The sequence below is a fragment of the Gobius niger genome (genome assembly GCF_951799975.1).
Source record: "Gobius niger genome assembly, chromosome: 8".
Lineage (NCBI taxonomy): Eukaryota > Metazoa > Chordata > Actinopteri > Gobiiformes > Gobiidae > Gobius > Gobius niger.
Genome location: NC_136859.1, coordinates 12369468 through 12397457, shown reverse-complemented (window position 1 = coordinate 12397457; position 27990 = coordinate 12369468). Strand labels below are relative to the sequence as shown.

The following is a 27990-nucleotide window of genomic DNA, read 5'->3' as shown; positions in this document are numbered from 1 at the left end:
TGACTATAAACTAATTACATAGTGCATTGGTCTTTTGCAGTCCATGACATCCTGCAGGCCCGCTCCCCTCTGCATCAGCGCCCTTTACAGTCATGTGCCTCAAAGCCTCTTCTCCCTGGGTCTGGACCTTATGTGAACACATAATAAGACCAAAGGCCAGAGTATATTAAACAATAGGGTCACAGTCCAGCTGCATCTTACAGTCCCTTAGGAACTCAAGACATCTGGAGTCACAAAGGCCATTTCGAGAAATGTAAATATGTAAAACGTGTGTTTGAGTGGGCTGAATATGTGACAATATTTAAAGATGTTTAAGATATGGATTTTAAGGCTATCCTTGAATTCAAGAGACTAAGAAAGTGGGCTGCATCTTTAATTTCAGAAATCCATTGTTATGTTGTGACCACTGTTGTTATCGTTTTTGGGTGCGTAAAAAAAACAGAAATGTCTCAAGTGACGTGTTTGTGTGATGACGCGGCTGCACAGGAGATGCGTGTCTGGCCAGTGTGCACGCGGCCTTTAAGGGAAGGTGATAGGGATGCGGATGCCATGGCAACGAACTGATTAGATCTGGACCTTTTATCCGTATCTTTATTTAACATTTTATTTGCATGCGCCACGCGCATGTGTCCGCGACGCTCGACCTCCACGAGTCATGCCGCCGTCACTGAGCCGCTCTGAGCGCCTCACAGCGGGATCTCCAACTCAGAGAGGGCAGTGCCGAGCCGCCTCCTCTTTTACGCTCAACAAGTAGTTTGATTTAGAGGGAGATTGCCTTCTGCTGAGCGCACTTCAAGGTCTCCACCGACGGACACGCGCGACAGAGCCTGTCATTTGCCTCTGCGCCTGACGTGCAGGAAGGACACGTCCCGAGACCTTGTCATCGAACTGGGCAGAAAAAACAGGGACACATCAGCGCGCGGGAGACGATTCACCAACTTGCTTCTCTCTACACCTGTTCACAAGACACCGCTGTGGATCTTTTCACTGGGTCCCGGGAAGAGCGTCTTTTCCATGGTTTTGACAAACAGCGGCGTGGATCGTTTAAACATGGGATAGATAGACGCTCATCTGTTTCCATTGTGCGTCCGCGGCGCTCTGCTGATCCTCGTGCGTGTTTCGGGTTGTGCGTGCCATTATGAATCAGAACACCGGGTAGTGCGAGCGCTCCAGTGCGCCCATTATGTGCGTCCTGCATGTCCGTTAACAAGCCTCCATCCTGACAGCGGATCAAGAGTCCTTGCCATTGTCTTACATAATGTCAAACCGCGCGGGTGAGTCTGGAGTCTAGACCCGGCTCAACACCAGAGGCACAGTGAGCGCCGAGCTCCGCTCTCTCCCCCAGCCGACTCTGAGTTCACGATGAGCGGAGAAACGAGGAGGGAGGGCCTCGGCTGGAGAGCAGCGTTTCAAGGACGAGGAAGGAGGAACACCACGGGAACATATGTAAGGACAAGCCAAACTCTTTGAGCAACAGAGGGACGTGAAAGCATCACAGCAGCACTAAAGACTTCATGTAGAGGCTAGATCCAAGGGCGAAGAGTAAGGATGTGTGGAGGCTGTGGAGAGAGCTCTGAGGCTCAGAGACACAAAGGTCACATTTCTGTAGCTGCTTCTGTTGGACATTCTGACTGCTCTTCTATGTGGTCTAGCTCTAGACTATAGCATCCCACGGGTTAGGGTCACGCTCAGCCCCATCTGCTTGGCCATGGATGGGGTTGCGGGAGGAGTGGCCACCCCTGTCAGCACAGGTTCCACAGGGGACACCCTCCCACGGAAAAATGGGGGTGACACTAAGCGAAGGAGTAAAGGCAGCCTGCCATCTCCGGGCTATCGTCTGTCTCAGGCCTCTCTGGAAGGGGACAGGGACAGCACCTCCTCAGCAGGGCGCGGACGCCGCCTGTCCATCATGAGCTCCTCCAACAGGGATGGCCTGGCGTTTCGCTCAGCAGGCACCCCAACCACCCCAGCACCCCTGCCCCCTCCGCCCGGCTCCTCCCATCCTCCTCCACGCTCAGTGGGCTTTGCTTCCTCCAGAGCTGCGTTGGCCTCCACCTCCTCTGCTGGGACAGGGGTCATGGTGGTGGCTACTGGCCCCGAGACCACCACGACCACAGCCTGCAACACCACTGTGGGGACCCCAGAGACCGTAGGCCTATCAGGGTTAGGGGGCTTTGGTATGGGCCTGGACGGGGAGGACTACAGTAACTCCAACCAGAGCACTTTCATCCAGAGGCAGTTTGGAGCCATGCTGCAGCCAGGGGTCAACAAGTTCAGCCTGCGCATGTTCGGCTCCCACAAAGCTGTGGCCCTGGAGCAGGAGAGACTGAAGTCTGCAGGGTCCTGGATCATTCATCCCTACAGTGACTTCAGGTACAGAGCGGCGGGATCTTTTATACTGTATGCTGCTTTGAGGGAAAACAAAGACAGGCCACTTGTAGCACATAAAAGACTCATCATATTTGAGGATGAAAGCAGCGAAGAGGTGCTCAATGCACTGGGCTTTACTCAGATGTAATGACAGACACTTAGGGCAGGCCTAAGAGAGAGTCCATCATATAACCGCACACCGAGAGGAAAATGAGGTGGTCCGCAGGTGGAGAAGAGAGAGAGAATTACTATTGTTGAATAGATTTAAGTCAGAGTAAAGGAGGACGGTGGTGAGCTGAGCATATGAAAGGTTAAAATAAGCTGATGGAAAGTCCTATGGGGCATGACAGAGCCAGAGGAGGAGAGTGTATTTAAAGGCCAGTATAGGTGACATGTTGAAATGTTTTTAAATTGTCAGGAGGGAGTTGGGCTGTGGGCCTGATGTTTGCATACGATTAGTGTTTTAAAAATGTGAATGGAGAGCTTAGTCAATCAAACAATGGACTGATCTACTCCTCTTTAGGGCTAGAACCAATTTCCTGGTGTCTCGAATGTGAACTGCTAAAAAGAAATCCTCTTAGCCACTATCAGAAGCACTCAATAAAAAGACCAGATAACAGATTGTGTCATTTTCGCCAGGGTAACAGTGACTCAGTGGTAGAGCATTTGTCCATTGATCCAAAGTCTGGCAGTTTTGTGCATGTTGTCATGATGTCTTTTGGCAAGTCTCTTCACACCTTACCTGTGTGACAGTGGGGATTGAGTGACTGATGGGCGGTGGTTGGATGGAGTTGTTGGCACAGAAAGATCGCCACAGCTCCCTAAATAACCCCAAGGCAGCTGTGGAAGGTACAGAGAGTGAGTGAAGCTACTATGAGTGTCAAGAAAAGCACTACATAAAACTAATGCATAATTACTCACAGTACGCAAGGGGGGTGAAGTGTCTTGCCCGAGGACACAATGGCTGTAAACACTGGTCAGAACTTATATCAAAACTTCAGGTGTCAAGTTGTTCACTCTACCTCCTGTGCCACATAATCTGAATTTAGACATAGGGAGGCACGATTTTTCTGCCATTTTTCTGCACGCATTGCGATTAGATTTGCAGTTTTAAGCATGTGTTACGACTCTGTTCACACATTCCCTTTTGCTGTATATTATGTAATTTATATTTGCTGTCTCATTCTCACTTACTGGCTCTGGGGGAGGTGGCTGTGCAGGTGGACAGGGAGAGACAGGCCTCAGCAACAATGGATGATTTGATCCCCAAGGCTCCTGTCCCACTTTAGTCCCATCAGCCCCACGCTTCACATTGTCTGTCAATCTGATAATCGCTCTCATAGAGTTGCTCATAAATGACTGTGATCACACTGAATCATCTGCTGTGGGGCCAAGGCCACACTGTCAATTGCGCAAGCCAATCCTTATACAGATCACAGAAAAAGTGTCTCTTGTGTAATGCTGTTTGAGACAAATTACAAATGATTATCAATTATGTATAGAGTCTAAATTATGCAAGGTAAGTACCTGCTGTTTGTTACTCAGGAGCCAGCAAGATTTTGGTAAACACTCGTAGTCCTATGTCTGTGGAAGAAAGTTAATAATAAGACACAGAGAAACCCTAGGTTAAGCCTCTAAAAACAAAAACTTACATTGGTTTAATGTAGCTCTTTTCTGAACACTTTACATTCAGGTCAGCCACAATCAAAGTGTCAAAGAATGTGCATGTCGATGAAAAATCAACCCTCATTCAATTTTGATTTTATTCTTGTTTCCTTGATGTTTAGAAAGTGCTGTTTACAGAAATCTAAATTTCATGAAGTATGGAGCCTTACAAAAATGTACCATTGTCCACATAATGTTCACATCACAGGAGAAACTCGTAACATGAGAATATCGTTTAAAAAAGCATTCATTTCTGTTATTCAACTCAAACTGTGAAATATGATTGACTCATTACATGCAAAGCGAGATATGTATAGCCTTTATTTGTTATAATTTTAATTATTATGGCTCAGCTTGTTAAAACCCCCATAATAAAAATGTCAGAAAATTAGAATATTTTGAAAATGAACTGTAAGACTTTACGTACAGTGGGGGAAAAAAGTATTTGGTCAGTTTCACATAGACATTCTATTGGATTTTGGCCAAATACTTTTTTTCCCCACTGTATGTCACTTTGCATGAGATGAGTCTATATCATATATTAGTTTCACACTTTTAGTTGAATTACAGAAATAAATATTTTGAAGGATATTATAATTTTCCGAGTTTCACCTATTATGTGCTGAATAGAGCCTTACGGACACTACATGTTACACATTTGCCTGATTTTGATTATTATTTTTTGTGTGAATAGCCCTAGTCTGAAACAACAGAAAGAAAAAAACCTGAAGTGTATGTGTTATGTGGTGGTCATACCGCCTTTGCGATGCCCAATCCCGTCAGACCTTGGAAGCTAAGCAGGGAAGGGCCTGGTCGGGCCTGATGGGAGACCGTTTAGTAACACCAGGAAGCCTAGCGAATGTAGTGTGTGAGTGAGTGGTTGGTGGTGGTCAGAGGGGCCGATGGCACAGACTGGTTGCCTCGCTTCCGTCAGTCTACCTCAGGGCAGCTGTGGCTACAATAGTAGCTTACCACCACCGGGTATGGAGTGAATGAATAGTGCAATGTAAAGCGTCTTTGAGTGTCCAGAAACGCACTATATAAAACCGATGCATTATTATTATTATTATTATGCCAGTGCTATGGCCCGTAAATATCCCGTTACAGACACTATATGAAACCCCAGACAATTCAAGTTTCAATGATTCGCCATTGGGAAAATACTTTCACTTGTAATATTTTTAACACAGGCCTATTTTGGGGTCACCGCTCTGCCACATATTACACTGAACTAACAAGGTCTGACTCTTTCAAACAGCACAGACACAGTTTTAGAAACAGAAAACCAAAAAATAGCAATGCATGGGAGAAAATGGTAAAACTCCTGTAATAATCATCGGATCTGCTTCACTCGACCTGCAGCTGAAAGCAGAGGAACAAATTCATGATAAATAAGACCTCATTATGAAGATGAAATGGTTTGTTTTCTATTCTCCCCTAATATAAGTTTTTTTTGTGGAATGCAAATTTGTTAGAGAAAAAATGTGGCTCAAGTGACACCAATAAAAGTTACTTGCCCGTATTAACATAGGCACCTGTCATATAATAATCATCTGTTTGGATTTAAACATTTTAAAAAGTAAAATCTTGAATTTGCAGGAGCGTTAGTTAAATCACGAACCCAGTCTTTCTGATGACAAAAGATATCTGCTTCTTATGAGAGGTCACACCCCACTGTGACTGGTTAAACCTGCCTGTCACTCAGTAGGGAGAGGAAAAGGTAGATGCCATGCACCTGCGTCTGAGCACAGAGCTGCATTTTAATGGAAAAGCACTGAATCATGACAGAAAGTTTTCCTCAAAAGGACAGATCATCACAGGGTCACAATTAAATTTTCATCGTCATTATTTCCTACACCTTTTATATGGGGAAAAAAATGTATTTCAAATCAAATCACCTTGCAAAACCTGCCATTAAAGTTCATCTTATTAAAAGCATTCAGCCTTCATTAATATTCAGCTATTCGCATTACCCTGTTCACCATTACTGAGCCTCCGTTGCCCTTCACCTCATTAAGAAAATACGCCGCTCCTAAAACAAAGGACAGGACGGGAGCAGAATGAGGCTTTAGTTCACAGCGGAGACATTATTAGTGTAAAGACGGACAGCTTTCGGATGGGGAGTCGTGCCTGAGTGGAGTTGGTGCCAATATCTATAATAGGAGAGACTGATTGGATGATAGGCTGTTGCTGCTGCGCTTGTTTGTCTGGCAGAATGACGTGTGGGAAAAAAAGAATCACAGCACAGCAGACAATGAACGCCTCGGACAAGTTCATAATATTTGCTCTTATTCTATGTATCTTTGGCGATATTACTGTAGATGTTTAAGCAAGGGTATATGGGAATAAAAACTGTTGTGACAAGCTACAAAAGAGAAAGCTGAAGAGGACTATGCAAAGAGTCTGGAACCCTCTTCTTATCCCCACAAGTTCCAGAGGGCGGGACTGCCAAATGGATTAACCAATCAGAGAGGCGCATGGCCCGCGTTAAAGGAAATGAGGCGTTTTTGAAAAAAGGACAAATCAAAATCACTGAATAGGTCTTTTCATGTCTGCAGAGTGGGAACGAAATTGTCCGAGGGGACCAATCAGGAGACACTTGGCCTCATTTACAGTAGAATTAATGTTTGGTTTGACAACAGCTGAGCAGGTAGATGCAGGTCAGTGCTCTCCCAGCACCTGCGCATGTTCATGATGGAATACTGATGAGGACGCCAAGAGCACCTCTGATTGCATTTGCAAGTCAACGGCAGAAAAGGAGTGACAGTGTGTTGTTAGTGCGTGTTTTTTTTACTCACTGAATGGAAGGTCGATGATGAGGAGAGTGAGCCATGTTCCACTTTCGGCTTAATGGTCAGAGTAAGATGTGCTAGGTTAAGGTATAGGCTTTAAAGGGATATTTCAGGATTTTTGACATTGGGCGTCATTTCCTAGTTATCCAGAGTGTTGATTACTGGAGATATATATATTTTTTTTAATTCATGCAGTCCTTATATCTGAAGAGTTTAGTGGTTCTAGGCTAGTGCTAGGCTAGCGCATGTCTATGGTATCTAGTAGCCTGCATTAAAAACCTCTTCAAAATCATTGGGTAGTCCTCCAAACGTTGCCATATCTGATTTGTAGAAAGCTCCTTCATGAATTCCTCGTGTTGTATTGCCGGCCGCAGGTAAACAAACTACTGTAGATCCGGTAACCGAGTAGATCACTCCGCCGCTACATAGCTTGCAACCAGGAAGCCGATGCTGCTCAAATATAAATTCATTTAAATGCAAAATGGCTATATTTCAAAAATGATTCAGTCAACACAGACATTTATATCGATATTCTGGTGTTATAAGTGATTTACCTCAGGTGCATTGTGCTTCGGTCAGACTGTTTTTAATGCAGGCTACAAGTTACCATTGACATGCGCTAGCCTGGCACAAGCCTAGCACTAGCCTAGCACTAGCCTAGTACCACTTAACTCTTCAAATATAAGGATTGCATGAACAAAAATCCTGAAATATCCCTTGAACTTGGAGATGTGTCCCTGGGTTGGCAGCCTCACTTCTGTCAGCTGTGGCTACAATAACAGTTTACCATCACCTAGTATGGGATGAACAACTACAGTGTAGCACATTGAGAAGCTTGTTTAATTTAAGTGTAATCCATTATTAATATTGTCTCTATCGACTTTTCTGCAAATCCCAAGGACCATCTCCAATCCTTGAGCTACAGGTTCATGATCAAAAGCAGCTGGATTGTTTGCCTGATGAGCATGTTGTTGATGATGGGGTGAGCTGGAGCGCCTGAAGGAAACACACTCAGAAACTAAGAGAAAATACAAACTCCTCATTGACCAACCTGGTTTGAAAATTTAACTCCGCACCTTCTTGCTGTGTTTATGCAACAGTTACTGAGGATGACATTCAATATTACACTGTTTTTCATCATTATCACTCTGTCCCTGAGACAGATGGGCCAAATTAATGGAAAAAGCACACTTCATAACTAATTACTGCTGTAATTTTGAAATTCATCCTGCAGCTATCTTTTTGTCAAGCATTGCCGCGCTAAGCCAGACAAACTGATGTGATAGATTTTAAGGTTTCCAACCCAGACACAAACTGAGAGTGTGTGCTCTGACTGGGCCCGAAATGGCAACCCTCTGATTCCCAGACGGATGCTCAGACCCAGAGGTGTATCATGACATTCTGGGCCCATACCATCTCTGTGAGCTCACTCCACAGGTTCCCCCTGACTTTAGGCAATGCACATGTCATTACAGGATAATTGAGGGCCCCTCTGTGCACTGGTTCTGGAGTAAAACACAGGTTACCCCCCAGTTTGAAGTCTGGGTTTCCATTTATAATTTCTGTTATAATAATATTTGACGTGAATAACCTTTTGAGTCTGTGCACTGCTTCTGAGTTATTCCAGGACCATGGACTGTAGGAACCATGATTAGGCCATATATAGAATGGCTCTACATCAGATACATTTAACAAAAGAAGGCCACAATAATCCCTGGCATTTCTATACGAACATACGCTTGTGCCTTGACATCTTAATCTTGCTTCAATGCTGGCAACAAAAGCCTGCTATTGTGAGTCGGGTGACATCAGTGAGCGGAATCTTACCACCAGCTTTAGTCTTTCTATAAGAGTCTGGGAACGCCTCACTGTGGAAAAACATATTCCCTTCTGTGTTAATTCCCAACAGCAAACATGACATCATCACAGTCATCCAGGAGTTAACTGAGGTCATGCCCTTTACAGTAATTTAAGCCAAGTCGACATTAGTACATTTATTTAATATGGCCTCGTGTGACTTATTTTCATGTACAGTACTTTCAGCATTGCAATGAAATTATCCAGCTTAGTTTACTGTTCATCTTTGTGCTAAGTTAAAAATATCAACACTTGAAATTGTTTTGTGACCACATCTCTTGGCAATATTGTATCGAGCAGAAGCTTCTCAGTGATTATCCATAATACTTTGCTGGAACAGTACTTTTGGAGCGTGCTTCTTTTACCACAGATGGAAGAATTTCTTCTCAATTGATGAGACACTGACTTCACCGACCAACACATTTCTCTAAAACCTTTCTCTTCGGCCAAAAACTTCAGCACAAATTCATGGTCTGCACACAGTCCCAAAACTCTTCCACATGTTTTACAGAATACTAAAAGGCATGATTTTGCTCTTTGATCACATCGCTCATTCACAGCACCCATGATGTAAAAACGTAAGACATCTTTTGTTGCAGATTCATATAGACAAAAAAAGTGTGCGTTTGACCCAAGAGTGCAATGCTTTGTGAATTCATAATGATAATAATGTGCCGTGTTTAGGGAAATGTGTGCTATGAGTCAGGAACAATGTCTTTAATTAATTGAGAAAACTGTGTTACATTCATATTTTGGATTATTTCTCATAATAAAATATGAAACAGAATAGATTAACATTTAAATCCTAGTATTATGTAATTGTGGCTTTCTACTTTGGTTCTCAAACGACAGTATATGTAAGTAGCAGGTCCCAAATGTGTGAAAACTTGTACACAATGGGTGCTCTTCCAAGAAGCCGGCAATACAGGAAAGCAGAAAGGCGACTGGCTGGTGATATAAATGTGTTGAATGCAGTCAAAAAGAATTCCCAAGGCACTCTGTGAGTCTGTGGTATCACAAATAAAAGTCCTTTCCTACAGCATGTCCATTTTTGAGAAATTCTTTTTGACTGCATTCAACACATTTATATTCAACACATTTATATCACCAGCCAGTCGCCGTTCTGCTTTCCTACAGTTTGTGTGTTGGGCTTCTTCAGGGCCCGCTGCAATTTAAGACTCTATTCATTTTAATTAGAGATTATTTAATTTATGCTTATAGGGACTACACAGAGTTTAGAAATGTTAAAAAGTATGTATTTTCCTCCCCCTACATGTTCCAGCCATGTCCCGAGGTGTAGAATGAGCCAAGACCTGGTCACCACAACTGCCTAAAATCCTGCACTGTCTCTCAAAACATTTCTACTCCGGGTCCGAGCTTAAAGGGATATTTCAGGATTTTTGACATAGGGCCTCATTTCCTAGTTATCCAGAGTGTTGATGATTTCTGGAGATATTTTTTTTTGTGTAATTCATGCAGTTTGTGTATTTGAAGAGTTTCATGGTGCTAGTTTGGTGCAAGGCTTGCGCATGTCTATGGTATCAGCGAGCCTGCATTAAAGACAGTCTGACCCGCTCCACAGTGCAGCTGAGGCAAATCACTTATAACGCCAGACTAACCATATAAATGTCTGTGTCGATAGAATCATTTTTGGAATATAACTGACCTTGCATCACATGAATGATCGCATTTTGAGGGTCTATTTTCTAGCAGATCACTCCGCCGCTGCGTAGCTTATACAACCACGAAGCTGATGCTGCTCAAATATAAGTTCTTTTAAATGTAAAATGGTTAAAATTACTCTATCGACACAAACATTTATATGGTTAGTCTGGCGTTATAAGTGATTTACCTCAGGTGCACTGTGGAGCGGGTCAGACTGTTTTTAATGCAGGCTAGCTGACACCATAGAAATGCACTAGCCTAGCACAAGCCTAGCGCCACGAAACTCTTCAAATATAAGAAGTGCATGAATTACCGAAAAATATCTCCAGAAATCAGCAACACTCTGGATAACTAGGAAATGAGGCCCTATGTCAAAAATCCTGAAATATCCCTTTAATATAGAAGGTGCAGTTACACATATGACCTGAGGTGGCAGCATCGAGCCCCTTTAAGTAATGCATTTAATCTGGGTTGTTTTTGCAGCTTAATAATAATAATAACGTGCTATACAAGCCTGTGTTACCAAGTATCTCCCAGCGCCACACTGTCAGTATTCATTCATGTCATACTTGGTGAGGGTAAGCCACTATTGGGGTAGACTGACAGAAGCGAGGCAGTCAATCTGCACCATTGGCCCCTCCAACCACCACCACTCACATCCTCTGCCTTATCGCACATTATACTTCGTACTGCGCCACATGGTTCACACCCCGCTTGGCCTATTTTAAGTCTATTTCAGAGCCTTTTCAGACTCGGTGCAGAACTGATTTGATCTTTATCTATGACTGGTACTTGGAAGGTCAAATACAGTCGTTTATGCGTTGGTACTTGGTGTGAAAACTACTTTCAGTGGGGCTGCAGTGTAATTTCAGAAATACTACCGGTTGATTACAGGTTGTTGTTACCTGATTGAAGGACTCTGAGCATGTAATCCACATGGCATTCAAGGTTTAAAATAATAATTATGCACTAGTCTAACATAGCGCTTTTCCAGAAGTCACTTTACATCTTCATGCATTATTTATTCCCTCTACTCTTAGTGAAGGTAGACGACTCCTGTAGCCACATTGCCCTGGGGCTGGCTGAATACACATTGCATTCTGTTTCATGCAGGCTATTGTTACAGTAATCCTGAAAGAAGGAGGCATGTCTTCAGAGCCAAGTGAATTGCAGCGTGTCATTCGAGTTCGGCGACTGTGTCATGGAGGTGCGTCGCCGATGTGGCCCTCGCTGTGAACAATCTGTGCACTTAGCGTCGCCGATTATGAAGTGATACATCTGCGAGTCTAAGCAACAAATAAAGTGTAAAAGAGAGAGAGAGGGGGGGGGAGAGGGGGGGCATCGTGATGACTCACACTTAATCTTCATCAGCGCGTAGTGTGGCCACACCATCAGCTCCTGTTGCTAAATTAGGACTGAATTGCAATCGAACAGTGAGCTGGAGTGGGGCCTTCTCAGTGCGTAGGAACAAGACAGGAAGTCACGGATACGAGTTAAGGATCCGCCGAGAGACAGACAGCGGATTGAAATGTCTACTACTTGAATCACTCTTAGCTTCCCTGCGAAAATGGAAACAAAAGCGAAAACTGCTTGACTTTAGAGGTGATGAAGGAAGAATGGAAAGAGCATGGAGCCTAATAACATAGTAATACTTGTGGAAACAGGACACAAACCTGTCATTGTACTTTATTAAAGGTTATATAGTGAGTCACATGACCTCAAAAAGACTTTAAATGATCAATTCAGATCATTATCCCTGTCATTTCCTCCTGTTATTACTATGCTGTAATGTAACGTACAACATCTTGTTTTAGGTTGACTAGACATGCAGGATTCATTTTCAGAAAGCGCTATGTATCCAAGAAGGGCAATTAGGTTGGAACCTGTCACTTTCAAGGACTAAAGTCAAACACACAAGGCAATACAACAATGATGAGATCTGTCAGTAAGAACGGGGGATTTACCCTTTGTTCTTTGCTCAAGAGTGACATCTTTCTTTACTGAGGGTCTAAATTATTCAGCTTGTTTTATGGCCTCTTTGACTGCTTTTTGACAATGCCTGTCTTCGCTGTTGTTATGAATTGGTTTGTCTTCGTTTTCATGTATAAAAGATGTCGCCATTGTCGGAGTAAAGACACCGCATGCATCACCGCACCACAGTCTCGGATATGGGAGTTTCAGCCTCTGTATAAATAACACTTCTGAACAACGATGTTATGGGAGCTTGAGGACAGGATTAGTGTCGACTCTCAATGGGCCTATTTTCTGCTGAGTGGAGTTTCAACTGGCAGGGAAATAAAGTGATATAACTTAAATGATTTTACAGTGATTCCTTTAGTTTATGCAGTAAGTGAGACTTTCTTCAATGTAAAGTCGTTGAGCAGTGTCCTCTGGCTCAAATTGACTGTCGAACGAACACTGAAGGACCTACACATTCAAGAGTGGCAAAGTGAGATTAAAGATATGACATCCGGTGACAATAATTTTGAGAAATACCTGCTTTGTGAAAACTCAAAATACCAGCAAGCCATCTGCAATAATTCAAGGATTCCCAAGGTCATTGATAGGTACAAAGGGCTGGAAAGAAAATGTAATTTATATGTCAATAATTGTGTTGGAGATAAATTACATGTCAGAGTGTACAAACAATGAGATATTGGCTTTCAGAGAGACATAATTATCCATCCATGTTCAAGTTGGTGATGCTGTTTCAGTCAAAAATCACAAAGAGCATCCGTGACCTTGGGGCCTTCTTAAAGAGGGCTCTCCCACTGTATCAGTGAAGTGTGTTGCTTTGTTTCGTTTTGTATACTACCTTGTCTGTCAGTAAGACACGTTTGTGCTCCACAACATGTACTGTATATGGTGAAGAGCGACAATAATAATAAATGAAATGAATGAAAAACAAGCAAAACTATTTTATGCCCAAGAGTCAAGAGATTAATGTAGATTAAATTAATTAAATTTAATTTAAAAATGTGTCTCCAATAGCAGACAATTTGTGTGACACAAGAAAGAATATTTTAAATGAGTGGCTTGTTTAGCGTTTAGTGTTTAGTGTTTTTCTCGTAAAGGTTGAAGGTTGGCAGTTTAAACCACTGTCGTGTCCTCGATCAAGATTAGGGCTGGTACCGTTAAATGATCTTCGATACCGCTACTTCAACGATACTTGGTTTCCGATACCTGAGCGATACTTTACACACACACACACACACACACACACACACACACACACACACACACACACACACACACACACACACACACACACACAAATTTTGCCCAATTTTTCCACCAAATTTTTAAAAATGTCTGCCCAATTTTTCCCAAATTTACCCCAATTTTTCCACTTGTTTTTGCCAATTTTTTCCCACTTTTTTTTTAGTGATGACCAACAGCATCAAAACTTGAACATAAAGACTTTATATTTCTCTTCGGTATCTGCTTTCAATACTTTCAATGCCAGTAGTACCTAAACCTTTTTTTTTTTTATCCCAGATTGGTGTTGTTTAACAGTACCCAGCCCTAATCAAGACCCTTCATACTTTGCCTGAGCATGATGAGGGAGGGAGTGGCGTTGGTCGGAGAAGAGGTTTCCGTCACTGTGCTAATTCATCTTTGTGGCTACAGTAGCAGCTCATAACCACTGAGTGTGGAGAAAGAATGAGTAATGCAAAGTAATGAGTCTTTGAGAGTCCAAAGAAGTGCTGTCTCACTAAACTCAAAAACAAATAATCCAGAGATTTTAGTGCAGATTTACATTCTCATATGCCTTGACATTATTCACCACTGCATGTTTTGTGAATGTCTTGGGGCTGCGTATAATCCATTACACCTTTCTCCCTTTTCATCTTAAGGTTTTACTGGGACCTGCTGATGCTGGTGCTGATGATGGGGAACCTCATCGTTCTCCCCGTGGGCATCACTTTCTTTCGAGACGAGAACACGGCATCATGGATTATCTTCAACGTGGTTTCGGACACGCTCTTCATGGTGGACCTGGTTTTGAATTTTAGGACGGGCATTGTGAAGGAGGACAGCACCGAGATACTGCTGGACCCCAGGTTGGTTCCATTGTTATGGGGCTCACGGCTGAATGGATGATGGGAATATTAATTGGCTACGGTGCTGCATTGGAATTTGCTGTTCAAATGAATTCATGGGAAAGATATGAATCCGTATAGCGTGGCACAAGCGGTGAAGCCTTGGTCCAATTTACATTCTCAATGCATACGCAGGAGGGAAAGCAGTGGACTGGTTTCATCATTGATCAAAAAAATGCAGAAATTGATAGGGATTTTTTCCATTTGGTCCACACTCATACCAAGGACACCTTCAGGCTTCTTGGAAAACAGTAAATGCAGTCACAATGACTCACATCTGTGTCTCTCCCTCTACAAATCCCAGGACTCTCCACACTCATTTCCAAACAGTATTATTTAACCTTAGTCATGTGGTTCTGACTGGTTTACCCTGGTTTATTTTTTAGAAACAATTAAAGTCTTTGGAGCCAGGATTTGAAGTAGTTTTTGACACCATAGAAATTCCCCATTTCATATTACAGCAAGCCTTCTGGAGTCGCCACTAGGGGGTGGTATCTGCATCCAGCCATGAGAACAAAAAGAAGTGCTCTCCTCATTCATTGCTCTAGACCAGGGGTGCCCAAAGTGGGGCCCGCGGGCCAAATTTGGCTACTTTTGCGCTGTGTGGTTAATACTAACTCTCTTCCATTTATTCTCAATAGTAAATATGGATGCAGTACACTTTTTGACCACCAGCGTCAAATTGGGAGCGCTGTTTCACTCCTTTCACAAAGTTAAGGAAACACTACAGAGTGTTGTAGCATCAACTTTCACAGTTTTTCAATTTTTTATTGCAAAGGTTGTTGACATCAACAACAAAAACTGACAATTGATGCTGAACTTACACTTTCAAAATACTCTAATGCGGCATTTTCTTTGAGTTAACGAATGAGGTAAAGTCACTGTGCTGTAGATACAGGTGTTTTTTTTTTGCACTAAATTGTTACAATGGTTGAGGCTTTTGCCATAGTTACCATTTGTTTTAATATAGCATGTCATTTGCATATATAGAAACAAATTCAAATGTAAGTTTTCGGAAAAAAATAAAATAAAGTAACTTTATAATTTATAATATGTGTTTTTTTTGTGCTTGTCATCACCGTGTTTGGCCCGCGACTCACAGGCACTTTTTCATTTTGGCCCTCGGAGACAAAAAGTTTGGGCACCCCTGCTCTAGACTCAACTTGAGTCCCCAGAAGATATTGAGTTAAAATGACTTGGACTGGGTTTGTGGATTGTGCTTCAATAAAGAGGCCTTTAAATAATAGCTTTAGTGCATAGGTAGTTTTGTTTAGAGCTATGAGTATCATGGGAGTGTATTTGAGTGAACAGTGTTAGAAAACAACCAAACAAAAGAGAGGGGGAAAGGGGCTGGGCTTTTGTTGAGTTGATCATTATTTGCTCGGACACATGAACTACTTGTTGTTTGTGAGCCAGGCTTTTGGATAAATATTTGCCCCCTCTCTTTCCAGGGAAATCCGTTTGAAGTACCTGAGGACCTGGTTTCTGGTGGACTTCGTTTCCTCCATCCCGGTGGACTATATCTTCCTGATGGTGGACAGTTTGGACTCGGAGGTGTACAGAACAGCCAGGGCGCTGCGAATCGTACGTTTCACCAAGATCCTGAGCCTCCTGCGGCTGCTGCGCCTGTCCAGACTCATCCGCTACATCCACCAGTGGGAGGAGGTGAGAGAACTGTGGACACAAAAAAGCAGTAGCCGTGAGAATGTGTGAAGGAGGGTTTAGCTCAAATCAAAAAGTATTGTTAAAACCTGTGCATCATTGCTGTGAAAAGCATTAGAATACCTAAAAAGTACAGTACCGAGAAAAAGTAAGTACACCGCCTGGAATTTCTCACATTTCTGCCCAAATTGGTCACTAAATAAGGTCTGATCTTCATCAAAATCACAGGAATGATTAAATAGTGTCTGCCTGAACTAATACCACCCAAACATTTACATATTATCATATTTTTATTGGCCACAACAGGTAAATATTCACTGGAGAGCATGGACTAAGTAAGTACACCCCCTGAATCTCACTGAACTACAGCAGTTTTGTAAAGAGGAATAGTCCAAGATTCATCCTGATATTTGTGAGTGTCTAATCTGCAACTACAGAAAAGCAGTTATTGCTGCAAAAGTAAAAATTAATTCAGTTCAGTTTATCACGATATTTTGCAGAAAAACCTGACACATTCACAACATGCATGGAATGAGAAAGTACACCCCCATATTAACACATTGAGTGCCAAAAATGGAAAAACTTGTTTTGCGGAGGGGGTTTATTACAAAACGAGACAGTCTAATACACCTTATGTGTGATTTTGGTAGCTCTGTGATGAACAGAAGTGAAATAAATGACGATCAAAAACTTGTGAAGAGTCACAATCTGGACATTTTATATTATGGTTTATTTTCTTTTTTTCCGCGGGGGCGTGGTGTTGTGCAGTGAACAGCTGTAAACCTGACATTTCCCTCTCGCTCTCTGGAGCGCGTTTGACAAAGCAGAGCAGCTTCCCATGGAATTCCCATGACATTTTAACGTTTGTCTGAGTTTTATAAAGTAAATGGTTAAAATCGGTCCATGGACGGCTGAGAAACATCCGGGTTAAGTCATCAAGCCGAGAACCAGGCTGTTTCGATCGATCTGTCAACGTGTCAACAATGTTGTCACTGAAATTTGAAACTGAGATATATAGGCACTTGCCTCTTCCCATAACGTTAATGTCCGTTCAGAGAGGACAGAGGAGGAGAGAGGAGTTAATCAGAAAGGAGAGTGTTTCATAAAACACTTATTATCTCAGAATCTAGAAAAAAAACAGTGATTTTGATCAAAACTAGCCTCTGTTTAGCTTTGGATTTCTCAGGAACAGAGGCACGTAGAATTAAAGATTCTCGTCTTTCAAACGAGTCACAGCATTTGTCTATAGCTATAACATAGAATATAACATGTAAACATTAAAAATGTAAACATTTGAATGTTTACATGTTGTGGCCAATAAAAGTAAGATCAAATGTAAATGTTTGGGTGGTATTGCTTCAGGCAGACACTGTTTAATCATGATTTTGAAGAAGATTAGATGACAGTGACAAATTTAGGCAGAAATGTGAGAAATACATCAAAATGCATTATAATTCCCATCCTTAAACGCATATTGCTCTTCCTCTGCAGATTTTCCACATGACCTATGACCTGGCCAGTGCCATGGTGCGGATTGTGAACCTGATCGGGATGATGCTGCTGCTGTGTCATTGGGACGGCTGTCTGCAGTTCCTGGTGCCCATGCTGCAGGACTTCCCTCCGGACTGCTGGGTGTCCAAGAACGTCATGGTGGTGAGGGCACAGTGTTCGGTACTGACAGTTATGACCCGGATGAACTTAGACAATAATATTTTCACTTATTACAAAAGACGAAAGAAGGAAATGCCTTGAGTAGTTTGACATGTATGCTGCTCAAAACAACAACATTTGAAAAAGTTCAGTGAAAGATGAGGCAATTTGAGCGCTTAAGTGATCTGCCGGAGAACAGAAAATTAAAACTGTAGGAGCACTTTCTGGAGGGAGGGGAGAAGTGTGTCCTGACAAAAGCCGGATTAATATTACAGTGCTATTATCAATCACACAGCAATATCAATCTGGAAAGGCTCCGGATTAAATATTTTGGGAAGAGGAAGGACTTTTGGGGGATATTTGTTGCTGATTGGATGAAGCTCGTAGTAATTAAGTAATTAAATATGTATTTTTCAAAGATTATTTGCCTTTGTGAGGAGCATTTCTATCAATAAAGGTGCTTGTTGTCAGTAAAACACACCCTGTCGAGGGAATACTGCCACGCGATTGGTCCAAATCACTAGTGGTTCTGAACCTGAACGTAGCAGTTTTATCCTTTCAAGATGGATTTTTTTTGTGAGGCTAAAAATGAATCCAGATCCCTGGACAGTCCAGGTCGAGAAGAGGGGGAAGCACTAAAAAATGTTCAAAGCACAGCCTCAGCTTGCGGCATTACACAAACGGAAGAATACACAACTCCAAGCATGTTAATGATGAGCAGGAATAATATTAAATAAATCACTAGATATGACGTGTGATGCCGTCAATAAGTCGAAAGCTGGGAGGAGGGAATGACTGAAGTGGATGAAGTGATGAAAGCAATTTAAATATGGTCTTTTTTGGCGAGTCTTTTTCTTTGTTTTTTTTGCCACAGGGGAAATGCCTCTCATTAAGCCAGTCTTGTTTGACTGACTTCACCATCCGCATTCATTTTCAGCCATCACGTCATTTTCAATAGGATGTTCTGGACAGTGGTTTACTGCATTGCAACCGAGAAAGGACAGGATATTCAGTTAGGAAGCCATTCCTGGTTATTCAATTTGTATGAGCAGTATTGATAAAAACAGCAGCCAGCTTTCGGATTATCACTGTGTATTCACATGTGACTCTGATCCCACTTTGTTTGCTCCTTATCTCTGGCTCATGCGGCAGCACGTCTGGAAAAAATAATAAAAAAAACAACAACATGATATTCCAATTAATACGCTCAACAGAGACCAGGTGGAGGCGTGAAAGCCCAGGGACAGCTTGGAAATGTTTTATCAAGTGGCATTGACGGTGAGCAAACATTCACAGCTGTATGAAAAGCTGACTCATGTCTCAACGGTTGCCGCGGTGACAGTTGCTAAGATAGTCGATGCTCGGATTTTCCCCCGAGAAAGTCCGACGGACCATTAACATGCAGAATAATTGGACTCACATGCACAGACATTACACGCGTGCACAAAGACTTCAACGTGAATGAGGCCTTTTAACAAAACAGCCAGAGTAAGGTCGCGCTGATATTTGACGGCTTAATTAGCGTTTTGACCCAAGCGTCTTGATAGTTAACATCGTAAATGGCCCAAATTCTGCTGAACTTTTAACCATCTTCTATAGTGACTCCTCTTGTTAAAAAGACACCCAGAGTAGTACACTCTACAGAAAAAAAAGGTCTCATGCTCTAATATTTGGTTGGACGGACCACATATAGCTTTGAAGGGACTAGACGGAGTTTCAAAATGTTTAAATTTTGTATTTTCTGCCCCTACTTGGTCCAGCAATGTCCTTATGTGTAGATGTGTATATTCACCACAACTGCCTCTAAAATCCTGCACTGTCACTCAAAATTCAGGTCTGAAGAGCCTTCATGTTCATGTTCCAACAATGTCCTAAGGTGTAGAATGAGCCCAGACCTGTTCACCACAACTGCCTCTAAAATCCTGCACTGTCACTCAAAAAGGTGTTAATTCGGGTCTGAAGTGCCGTCATGCACAAGCTTAATATAGAAGCTGCAGTTACACGTATGACCTGAGGTGGCAGTAGTGAGTATAAAATGGCTAACTTGCATCTAGCCCCTTTAATATAGAAACTGCAGTTACGCGTTAGACCTGAGGTGGCAGTAGTGAGTTTAAAATGGCTAACTTGCATCTAGCCCCTTTAATATAGAACCTGCTGTTACACGTATGACCTGAGGTGGCAGTAGTGAGTTTAAAATGGCTAACTTGCATCTAGCCCCTTTAATATAGAAACTGCAGTTACATGTATGACCTGAGGTGGCAGTAGTGAGTTTAAAATGGCTAACTTGCATCTAGCCCCTTTAATATAGAAACTGCAGTTACGCGTTAGACCTGAGGTGGCAGTAGTGAGTATAACAATGTAAACCTCCATCTAGTCCCTTTAATTGCAGCTTGTGAAATTGCTTCAATAAGCTTCTGCAATGTGAAAATATCCAGTGTTGCAATACATTTTTAAAGATCCAGCACATCACAAAGATTGTCAGTGGGGTTAAGATGTGGGCTGTGGCCAATCCATGTGTGAGAATGATGTTTCATGCTCCTGAACCACTCTATCACAATGTGAGCCCCATGAATCCTGGCATTGTCATCTTGGAATATGCCTATGATCATTCAGGATGTTCAGCTGATCTCATTCTTTGGGCTCATAGTGTTGCCGAACCTAGACTGGACCAATCGCAGCAGGCCCAGATCATAACAGCTAAAATTAAATCCAGGTGGCAACTATTTTTTTCTTTTAGTCAGGCAGTGTGTGTTAATTGGTGTCTCCTTTTCAATAGTTCAAAATGCTTCACCTGGTCTCCACACTACTCAATGAGTGGTGCTCCTCTCTGTTTTTAAAGTCCTCACATCCTGTCATTCTGAGCATTTATTTAAATTGCCTCTAGAGAGCAATTTAGAGTCTCTTGCAAATTATTTATAACTCAAGTTTTAAGCTTTATTTAAACACCTTTACTCCAGTGTGTCGGTTGGAGGTGGGTCCAGGCGTTTAGGCAGCTCAGAAAATGGGTCTCCTTTGTACCCCGTGAGATACTTTTACACAACAAAATGGAATTCACCTGCAGCTAAGATGATGTTTCAGCACAATGAAAGAAAATGACTGAGTTTTCTCTTTATACTGTGAAGCTAAATGTTTGGAGAGTGTGTTCAACACTTTCAGAACAAAAATAAATGCATCTTAAATTTGATTTATCAAGCGCTTGTAGAAATGTAGAAAGCCTTTGGGGAGCTTCTTGGAAAGGACCGGAGAGCTACCAGATGCTCCCGAGCTATTGCTTGGAGATCCCTGGTTTAGGTTATAAAAGAGGAAACGCTCTGGCTTAGATTTAAAAGTTTAAAATTCCCTAACAAAGGAAAATATTTTTACACACTTTTCCCTGTCCTTTGTGCACAGAATGACACGTGGGGGGTGCAGTACTCCTACGCCCTTTTCAAAGCCATGAGCCACATGTTGTGTATTGGATACGGCGCTCAGGCTCCAGAGGGAATGACTGACGTGTGGCTCACCATGCTCAGTATGATCGTGGGCGCCACCTGCTATGCCATGTTTATCGGCCATGCGACTGCGCTCATACAGTCTCTGGATTCCTCTCGGCGTCAGTACCAGGAGAAGGTACACCGTCCACTAATGTGTGATAGACCTACACGCTGAGCAACACTGAGCAACATGTGTTTTCTTGTGTAATTACAGTATAAGCAGGTGGAGCAGTACATGTCATTTCATAAGCTGCCAGCAGACGTCCGCCAAAAGATCCATGAATACTATGAACACCGATTCCAAGGAAAAATGTTTGATGAGGAGAACATCCTGGGAGAGCTCAGTGAGCCGCTGAAAGAGGTGATGAAGTTTACACAATAAAATGTAAGGTCACACTTGCTTCAGACTTGATCAATGTACTTCTTTCACCTGTAGGAAATCGTGAGCTTTAACTGCCGCAGCTTGGTGGCAAACATGCCCTTGTTTGCCAACGCCGATCCCAACTTTGTGACAGCTGTGCTTACCAAACTCCGCTTCGAAGTGTTTCAGCCAAATGATTTCATTATTCGCGAGGGCACTGTTGGGCGAAAGATGTATTTTATTCAACATGGACGCGTCAGTGTCTTGACCCGTGGCAACAAAGAGACCAAACTGAGCGATGGATCATACTTTGGAGGTGAGTCACACCAGGTCAAGCTTATAGTTTGTGAGACTGAGTTGATAATTGTTTATTTCAGAGATCTGCTTGTTGACTCGTGGGAGGAGAACGGCCAGTGTCCGAGCAGACACCTACTGCCGCCTGTACTCTCTGAGTGTGGACAGCTTTAACGAGGTGCTGGAGGAACATCCCATGATGAGGCGCGCCTTTGAAACAGTCGCAGTCGACCGTCTGGATCGCATCGGTAATCTGTCAATGTTACAGTTTCACAAGAAAGCTAATTCCTCCCACAACTTCATTTTTTGTGGCTGGCATTTTATCTTATCTTTTCATCCATCAATAGTTTTTTGTCACACACCAGCTATTAATCATCAGACTTTTTTGATTTATATGTTGGAGTCTGTCAAATGAAAGGCCACATAAAAACAGAGAATTAAAGGACAGAATTGATGAGGAATGGTTACTCGAGATGGTTGCTGCTGTAATATGCCAATATTTTAGTTCAGTTCTTTTCAAATCAATTTGAGTGTTGATCCACTTTCTCATCCACAGGGAGAAAGAACTCAATGCTCCTGCGCAAGTCCTCCCAGGGCGGATCACTGGGGGGCAGCATGGGTCGTGGTGGAGGTCGTGGTGGGGGCCCGGCTGGAGGGCTGGCAGCAGGTGGACTTGGGTCATCAGACAGTGTCCTGGTGCAGCAGATCGTCAAACATGACAGCATGCCTGCCATGCAGGATGCCATCGCTGCAGCAGCGGCAGGCCGTGGTGGGATGATGGGGGGCAGTGGCAGCGTGTCACCGCGGCCCCGTCCTGTGATTTGGGCCCCTCTGGTTCATGCGCCGCTGCAGACAGCAGCTGCCACCAGTAACGTGGCCATCGCCCTCATGCACCAGCAGCAACAGCAGCAGCAGCTGCAGCAGCTCCAGCAGCAACATGCACTAAGTGCAGGCTTCTTTCTGCCCTCACCACTCATCTCTCCCTCCCCTTCAGGTTCCTTCCCACTGTCCCCTCCACGTGGCCCCGTCCTGCAGACTCTGCGGCCCTCAGTCAGCTCTTTAATTGGTATGATGGCAATGAGTGGAATGGGTGGTATACCCCCACGAGGCTTTCCTCTCTCCCCACCCACCATGGTACCACCTGGTGGAGTGACATCACCACCTATCACTAAAACACCAACAACGTCCACTGCTCCTCTGCCAACTCCAGTGCAGCAGGGACGCCCTCTTCATTACAGCATCCGCCTGCCAGCCGATCCCTCTCTGATTGGTGGAGCACCAGGAACCCCTTCAGCGACAGGGCCTCCAACTCCACCAATCCCTAAAACACCATCGACCAGCTCTAATGTTGCTCCTGCTGCTGCACATCCAGAAACACAGACCGCAGTTAGCCAGCAGGGGGCGAAAAAAGCCCTCTTACGACATGGAGGAAACAACTGTCAGGGTCTTCCAGCACTGGGTCGGCTCACCCAGGAGGCCAGGCTGCTCTCGGCTTCACAGCCCACTCTGCCTCATCGCTCCTGGGTCGGTGTGCAGCCCCACCCCCCTCTGCACCGAAAGGCGTCTGGAGGAAACCTGCTGTCTGCACAGTTCCTGGCAGGACAGTTAAACAGAGGGAGCAGTGCTGGCATACTGACATCTAATGCTCCAGTTCAGCTGGCTGCAAGTGTGCCACTTACTTCACAAGTACAAGCACAGGCTCCTGCTCAGGCCACAGCTGCACACACTGCCACTGTCATCAATGCCCCAAACACAGCACAATGTGGTCCTCATGCTGCCACACCTCCTGCCGCCCTACTCTGCACCACAGCTTCTCTGCCCACCACATCGTCCCCAAAGCAGCACACCCCTCTGCCCTCTTCCAACCCCTCACCCACCCCCACTCCTTCCTCTCCCATCCTAGTCCAAATGGTGCGCCCAAAGCCCATGTCCATGCCCTCCTCTGGCTCTCCCTCACCTTGTTCCACACCGCCCTCTGCTGGCAGCAGTCCGTTGTCCCTCAGCTCGACTCCACGTCCCAAACCTCTGTCTTCATCCTCTCCGTGCTCCTCATCGCCCTCTCCCTGCTCCACACCCCCTCCATTCAGCTCCACTCCTGTCCCACTCCCTCAAACATACTCCCCCAAAGCATCCTTAACTTCCTCCTCTCCCCCGTCGTTGTCCTCTTCTCCGCCTCACCCGCAGAGCCCCAGACCCAAAGCTTCCAACACCCCTCCCTCTGCCTCTCCACTGTCCGGCCTCAGCCCAGTCCTGTCACCAATGTCTTCCCCCAGCCCAACTCCAACCTCCCGGACTCGCTCGTCAATACCCTTCCAAGCACAGACACTCTCCGCAGTGGTTTCCCAAAGCTTTGCTGCTACTTCATTTGTTTCATCAATCACAACCACAGCACCAGTGACTAAGCCCCAAAGTCCATCCTCCTCATGCCTGCAACCTGCTGCAAGGGGCCATAGCTCAAGCCCAAAACAGAGTCTCACCCCTTCTCAGGCGTTACCCCCCAGCACCACCTCTCCCACTAGAGTAACCTTCTCGGTCCACCCTGTCATACAAACATCACCTGTGTCCGTTTCCAAACCCGCCCTGAGCTCAAATTCGTCCCCATCTCCTCCAAGCATCACGAAGCACATCGCCTCAACGCATCCCCCAAAACTCAACGCCCCCGCCGCTTCAACCCAGACGCCCACGGCCATCGCTCATTCGGGACACGCGACCGCCTCGGCCAATAGCACCTCTCCGAAAGGGGCGAAAAAGGACCACCCTGACCTGGCCCTTAGCAGGAGAGACTCGGAGGGGCTTAGGCATAAACTCCCGGCCAATATGTGAGGCGGAAAACAGTGCAGACAAAGACGAGCCATCAATGCATTCTCTCTAGGATGTGATTGTCTTTTAGTGCATCAGGTGTCGCTGGACTCAAACAACCGACTGGATACTTGCTGAAGGACATTTGGTTTGTTACTGCCAGTGTTTCCTGTCAATAGAGGAGACTATGGTGGCCACGCGTAGTCTCATTTTCTCCCTCTGAGTAAACAAACGCGCTGAGCAACAAATTGGGATTAAAAAGAATCCTACATTTGCACCATGTACCATCAAAAACACAAAAAGAAGCCCAAATACTGTATACTTGTACCTGAGAGAAATTTGTCTTCCGCATTTGACCCAGAAAATCCACCCAGACTCGGGGGGGAAACATGCAAACTCCACACGGTTCGGTCCCAAGAAAATAAACGCCTCTGCCACCATAGTCTCCGTCAGTTCTGTGGGAAACGATGTAAGGTTGGGTTTGAGTCTGGTAAAAAAAAAAACCACGACATCCTAATGTACACGTGCATATCTGTGTTAGTGATTGTCGGGGTAAGCAGGGGAGCTGAAGTGGAAATAAGCCAATCACTCAATATGAGCAATGAGCCGAGCAATAGACGTCCATGGAAGCCAATATTGCAATTTTGACATAATGATCCTTGTTTCTGCCTCTTTGGGCGGAGATTCACGAGTCAGGACCACAGCAGAATGTAAAACATGAAGGAGCAATATAAGTCAAACGTTTGAATCTTATGAGAAGATGTTTAAAAGCAGGGTAAACATCTACCGGGGAGATCCATATGCAGACCACAGAAAAGGCACTTTGTTGTTTCCAGCTCCATCTCCCTCTTGCTTCCCATTTATCACCAAAGTATAATATTTTATCATATAAACAATGACAATAGAGTATAGAGAAAAAAAAAGAAGACGCTGTACAAATCAATATGCATATAAATTTGAATAATTAGGCGTGTGGTGTTTAGTTTTCGATCAACAAAACTTTTAACCTGTACATGTTCACTCTGACTCCTTAATCTTCTGTGGATTGTGTTTAATGTGGCACACTGTTATGATACTCCTCTGCTGTGGTTCACCTAATTTTGTCCCTCACTGCTCCCTGTAAATATGTGCCTATGCGTCTGTGTAGCTTCCTTTAATCTGCCCGTCTGTGTTGGCGCCTTTCATCTCGTTTTCACAGCCTTGGACGCAAACGGTTTGTTCTCGGTTTTCGCCACACTTTTTCTTTTCCCGCTTCTGCAGGGCCTAGTGCTCATTCGCCGGCGCTCCCTCCTTTTTCAGTGCCATTTCCCCCCCCCAGTGCTGTTTGATGTTTTGTGTGGGTAGCAACAAAGCATTTGTCTTAACCCCTGATACCATGATGCCTAGACAATATATCTAAGGACCAAAATGTTTTATTTTTAATCTATCACAGCTTTAGCAGAAAAAAAATAAAAAATGAAAATACTAAAACGCAGTCAAAAGACTTTCTCATGGTCAGTGTGGTTTGAAGGTTATGAAGATGAAGAATCGTCGTGACTCCAGTGAGGAAGAAAAGGTTGTGTATATCTGGATGTAAGAATAAAATGGATTTATATATCACAAAGCGTACAGTGAGCTTATTTTATTGTATGATTATAAAAGAAAACTCTCCAAATTAGGGGAGACCAGGGTCAGTTGTAACATTTTTTGCTGTAACTCCCTGATATTTTGAGCTGTGACTCTCAAACTTTTGCACAACATACCTTCATGTGTTGTCTACAGACTGAACCAAATATAATTCCTGAAATATTAGACGCCATGAGAAGGAGTCAAAGCAAAAAATGTCTGCGTTACGACTGACCCAACACAGACAGGGTCAGTTGTAACAGCATGTTTTAAAGGAAGAAAAAACAGAGACACACATTAGAATAGTCTCAAAACTATTGTATTGAAAAAAGAACAACAAAAAATAAGAAATTCATGGCATTCTGTGTCTCTGTGTGTATTTTGTGTCTCAATGTGAACAAAGGGCAAATTCAAGATTGAAAAAGGGCAGTGTGTACATTGGTGAATGAATGAAACTAAAAAAAGAAAAAGAAATATCAAAGAAAACTTATTATTTTCTTTTTTCATTCTTTTCTGCTCTCTGGACATGCTATAAATGATTAAAATGAAGCATTAAGCATGTGTTTTAAAATGGTTAAAAACAACATTGTTCTTAATGTAATCTGATGTGCTACAACCGACCCCGACCCAGTTGGGAGACACTACAGGCAAAACTCAGTTTTTTCAGTTTTCAGGTTTTGGGCCAAATTGGTCTCTGAACATATAAGCTTTCACCCGGAAACAGAAAATATACCTAATCTTCACAATAACATGTTTAAATATTGCACTGATTCAATGTTTGCCCATAGACTTATATGGGACAATGCAATTTCAAGGGCCTTTTTCTCAAAACACATTTTTCTGTCATTGTGGCGACACTATGTCCACGTCAGTAGGAAATAAAGACTTCAAATTTTCCAGCCTTGGACTGAACAATATTTGGAAGATTTTTTCAGAGGGATTTTTTATTATTTAATCCCCGGCCCCATTTATTGAGTTTTGAATGTCAAAAAATAAGGCGAGAATTAAATTTTTCCAAATTTTTCCACTAAAAAACAGCTTATTTTAAAACTAAACAAGAAATCCTAAATCCCCTCTGAAAAAGTCTTGTTAACTCATTCATCAATAAAATGAAACCATAAATTTGAATGTAGCTCTATCCATTATTCAGATTTTGTCGCGAAAAGAAGGGAAATTTGGGGCATTTTTAGGCAAAAAACAACTTGTTCTTATATGAAAAGATAAAATGACAGAAAACTTGCAATGTATTTTTTTCTCACATTTATGCCAGTAATCTACAGCAAACGTTTCAAATTGATATCTGTAAATATATATTTTTTTCCTTATTCAGCTGCAGTGTCTCGCCTTGTATTAGTGCGAGTATGAAAATAGAAACAGGAAAATGCATCACACTTCGTCTGAGAAGCTGTATTTCAATATTGTATAAGTCTGGTGACCTTATCAGCTCATTTAAAAGCCTTAAACTCAGACTTGAAATTTGCTGTGTGTGATCAGAAAGAGACGGGCTACAGACTGACAGAATCATGTGAAACATCTGGTCTAGTAATTGAAATAGTGCTGATACAACCAAACCCCGTGTTACAACCAACCCTGGTCTCCTCTACTTGGTATAGGCTATATATTTAAGCGTTTACTGTGCAAATCTTAAACAGTATATGTGTGTATGATTATGGGTCACCATTTTTGCATTTACT

At 43.3% G+C, this 27990-nt stretch overlaps 1 protein-coding gene across 1 annotated transcript; it reads left to right on the top strand.

The window, feature by feature from the left end:
- Positions 1 to 482: 482 nt before the first annotated feature.
- LOC306967306 (uncharacterized protein) lies at positions 483 to 24981 on the top strand. The gene is made up of 9 exons (XM_079562283.1): positions 483 to 2373; positions 14207 to 14413; positions 15904 to 16117; positions 17606 to 17767; positions 21155 to 21373; positions 21452 to 21598; positions 21674 to 21914; positions 21976 to 22140; positions 22449 to 24981. The coding sequence occupies exons 1-9, from the start codon at positions 1709 to 1711 to the stop codon at positions 24713 to 24715; spliced, it is 4287 nt and encodes a 1428-aa protein (XP_079418409.1). The 5' UTR covers positions 483 to 1708; the 3' UTR covers positions 24716 to 24981.
- Positions 24982 to 27990: the final 3009 nt, after the last annotated feature.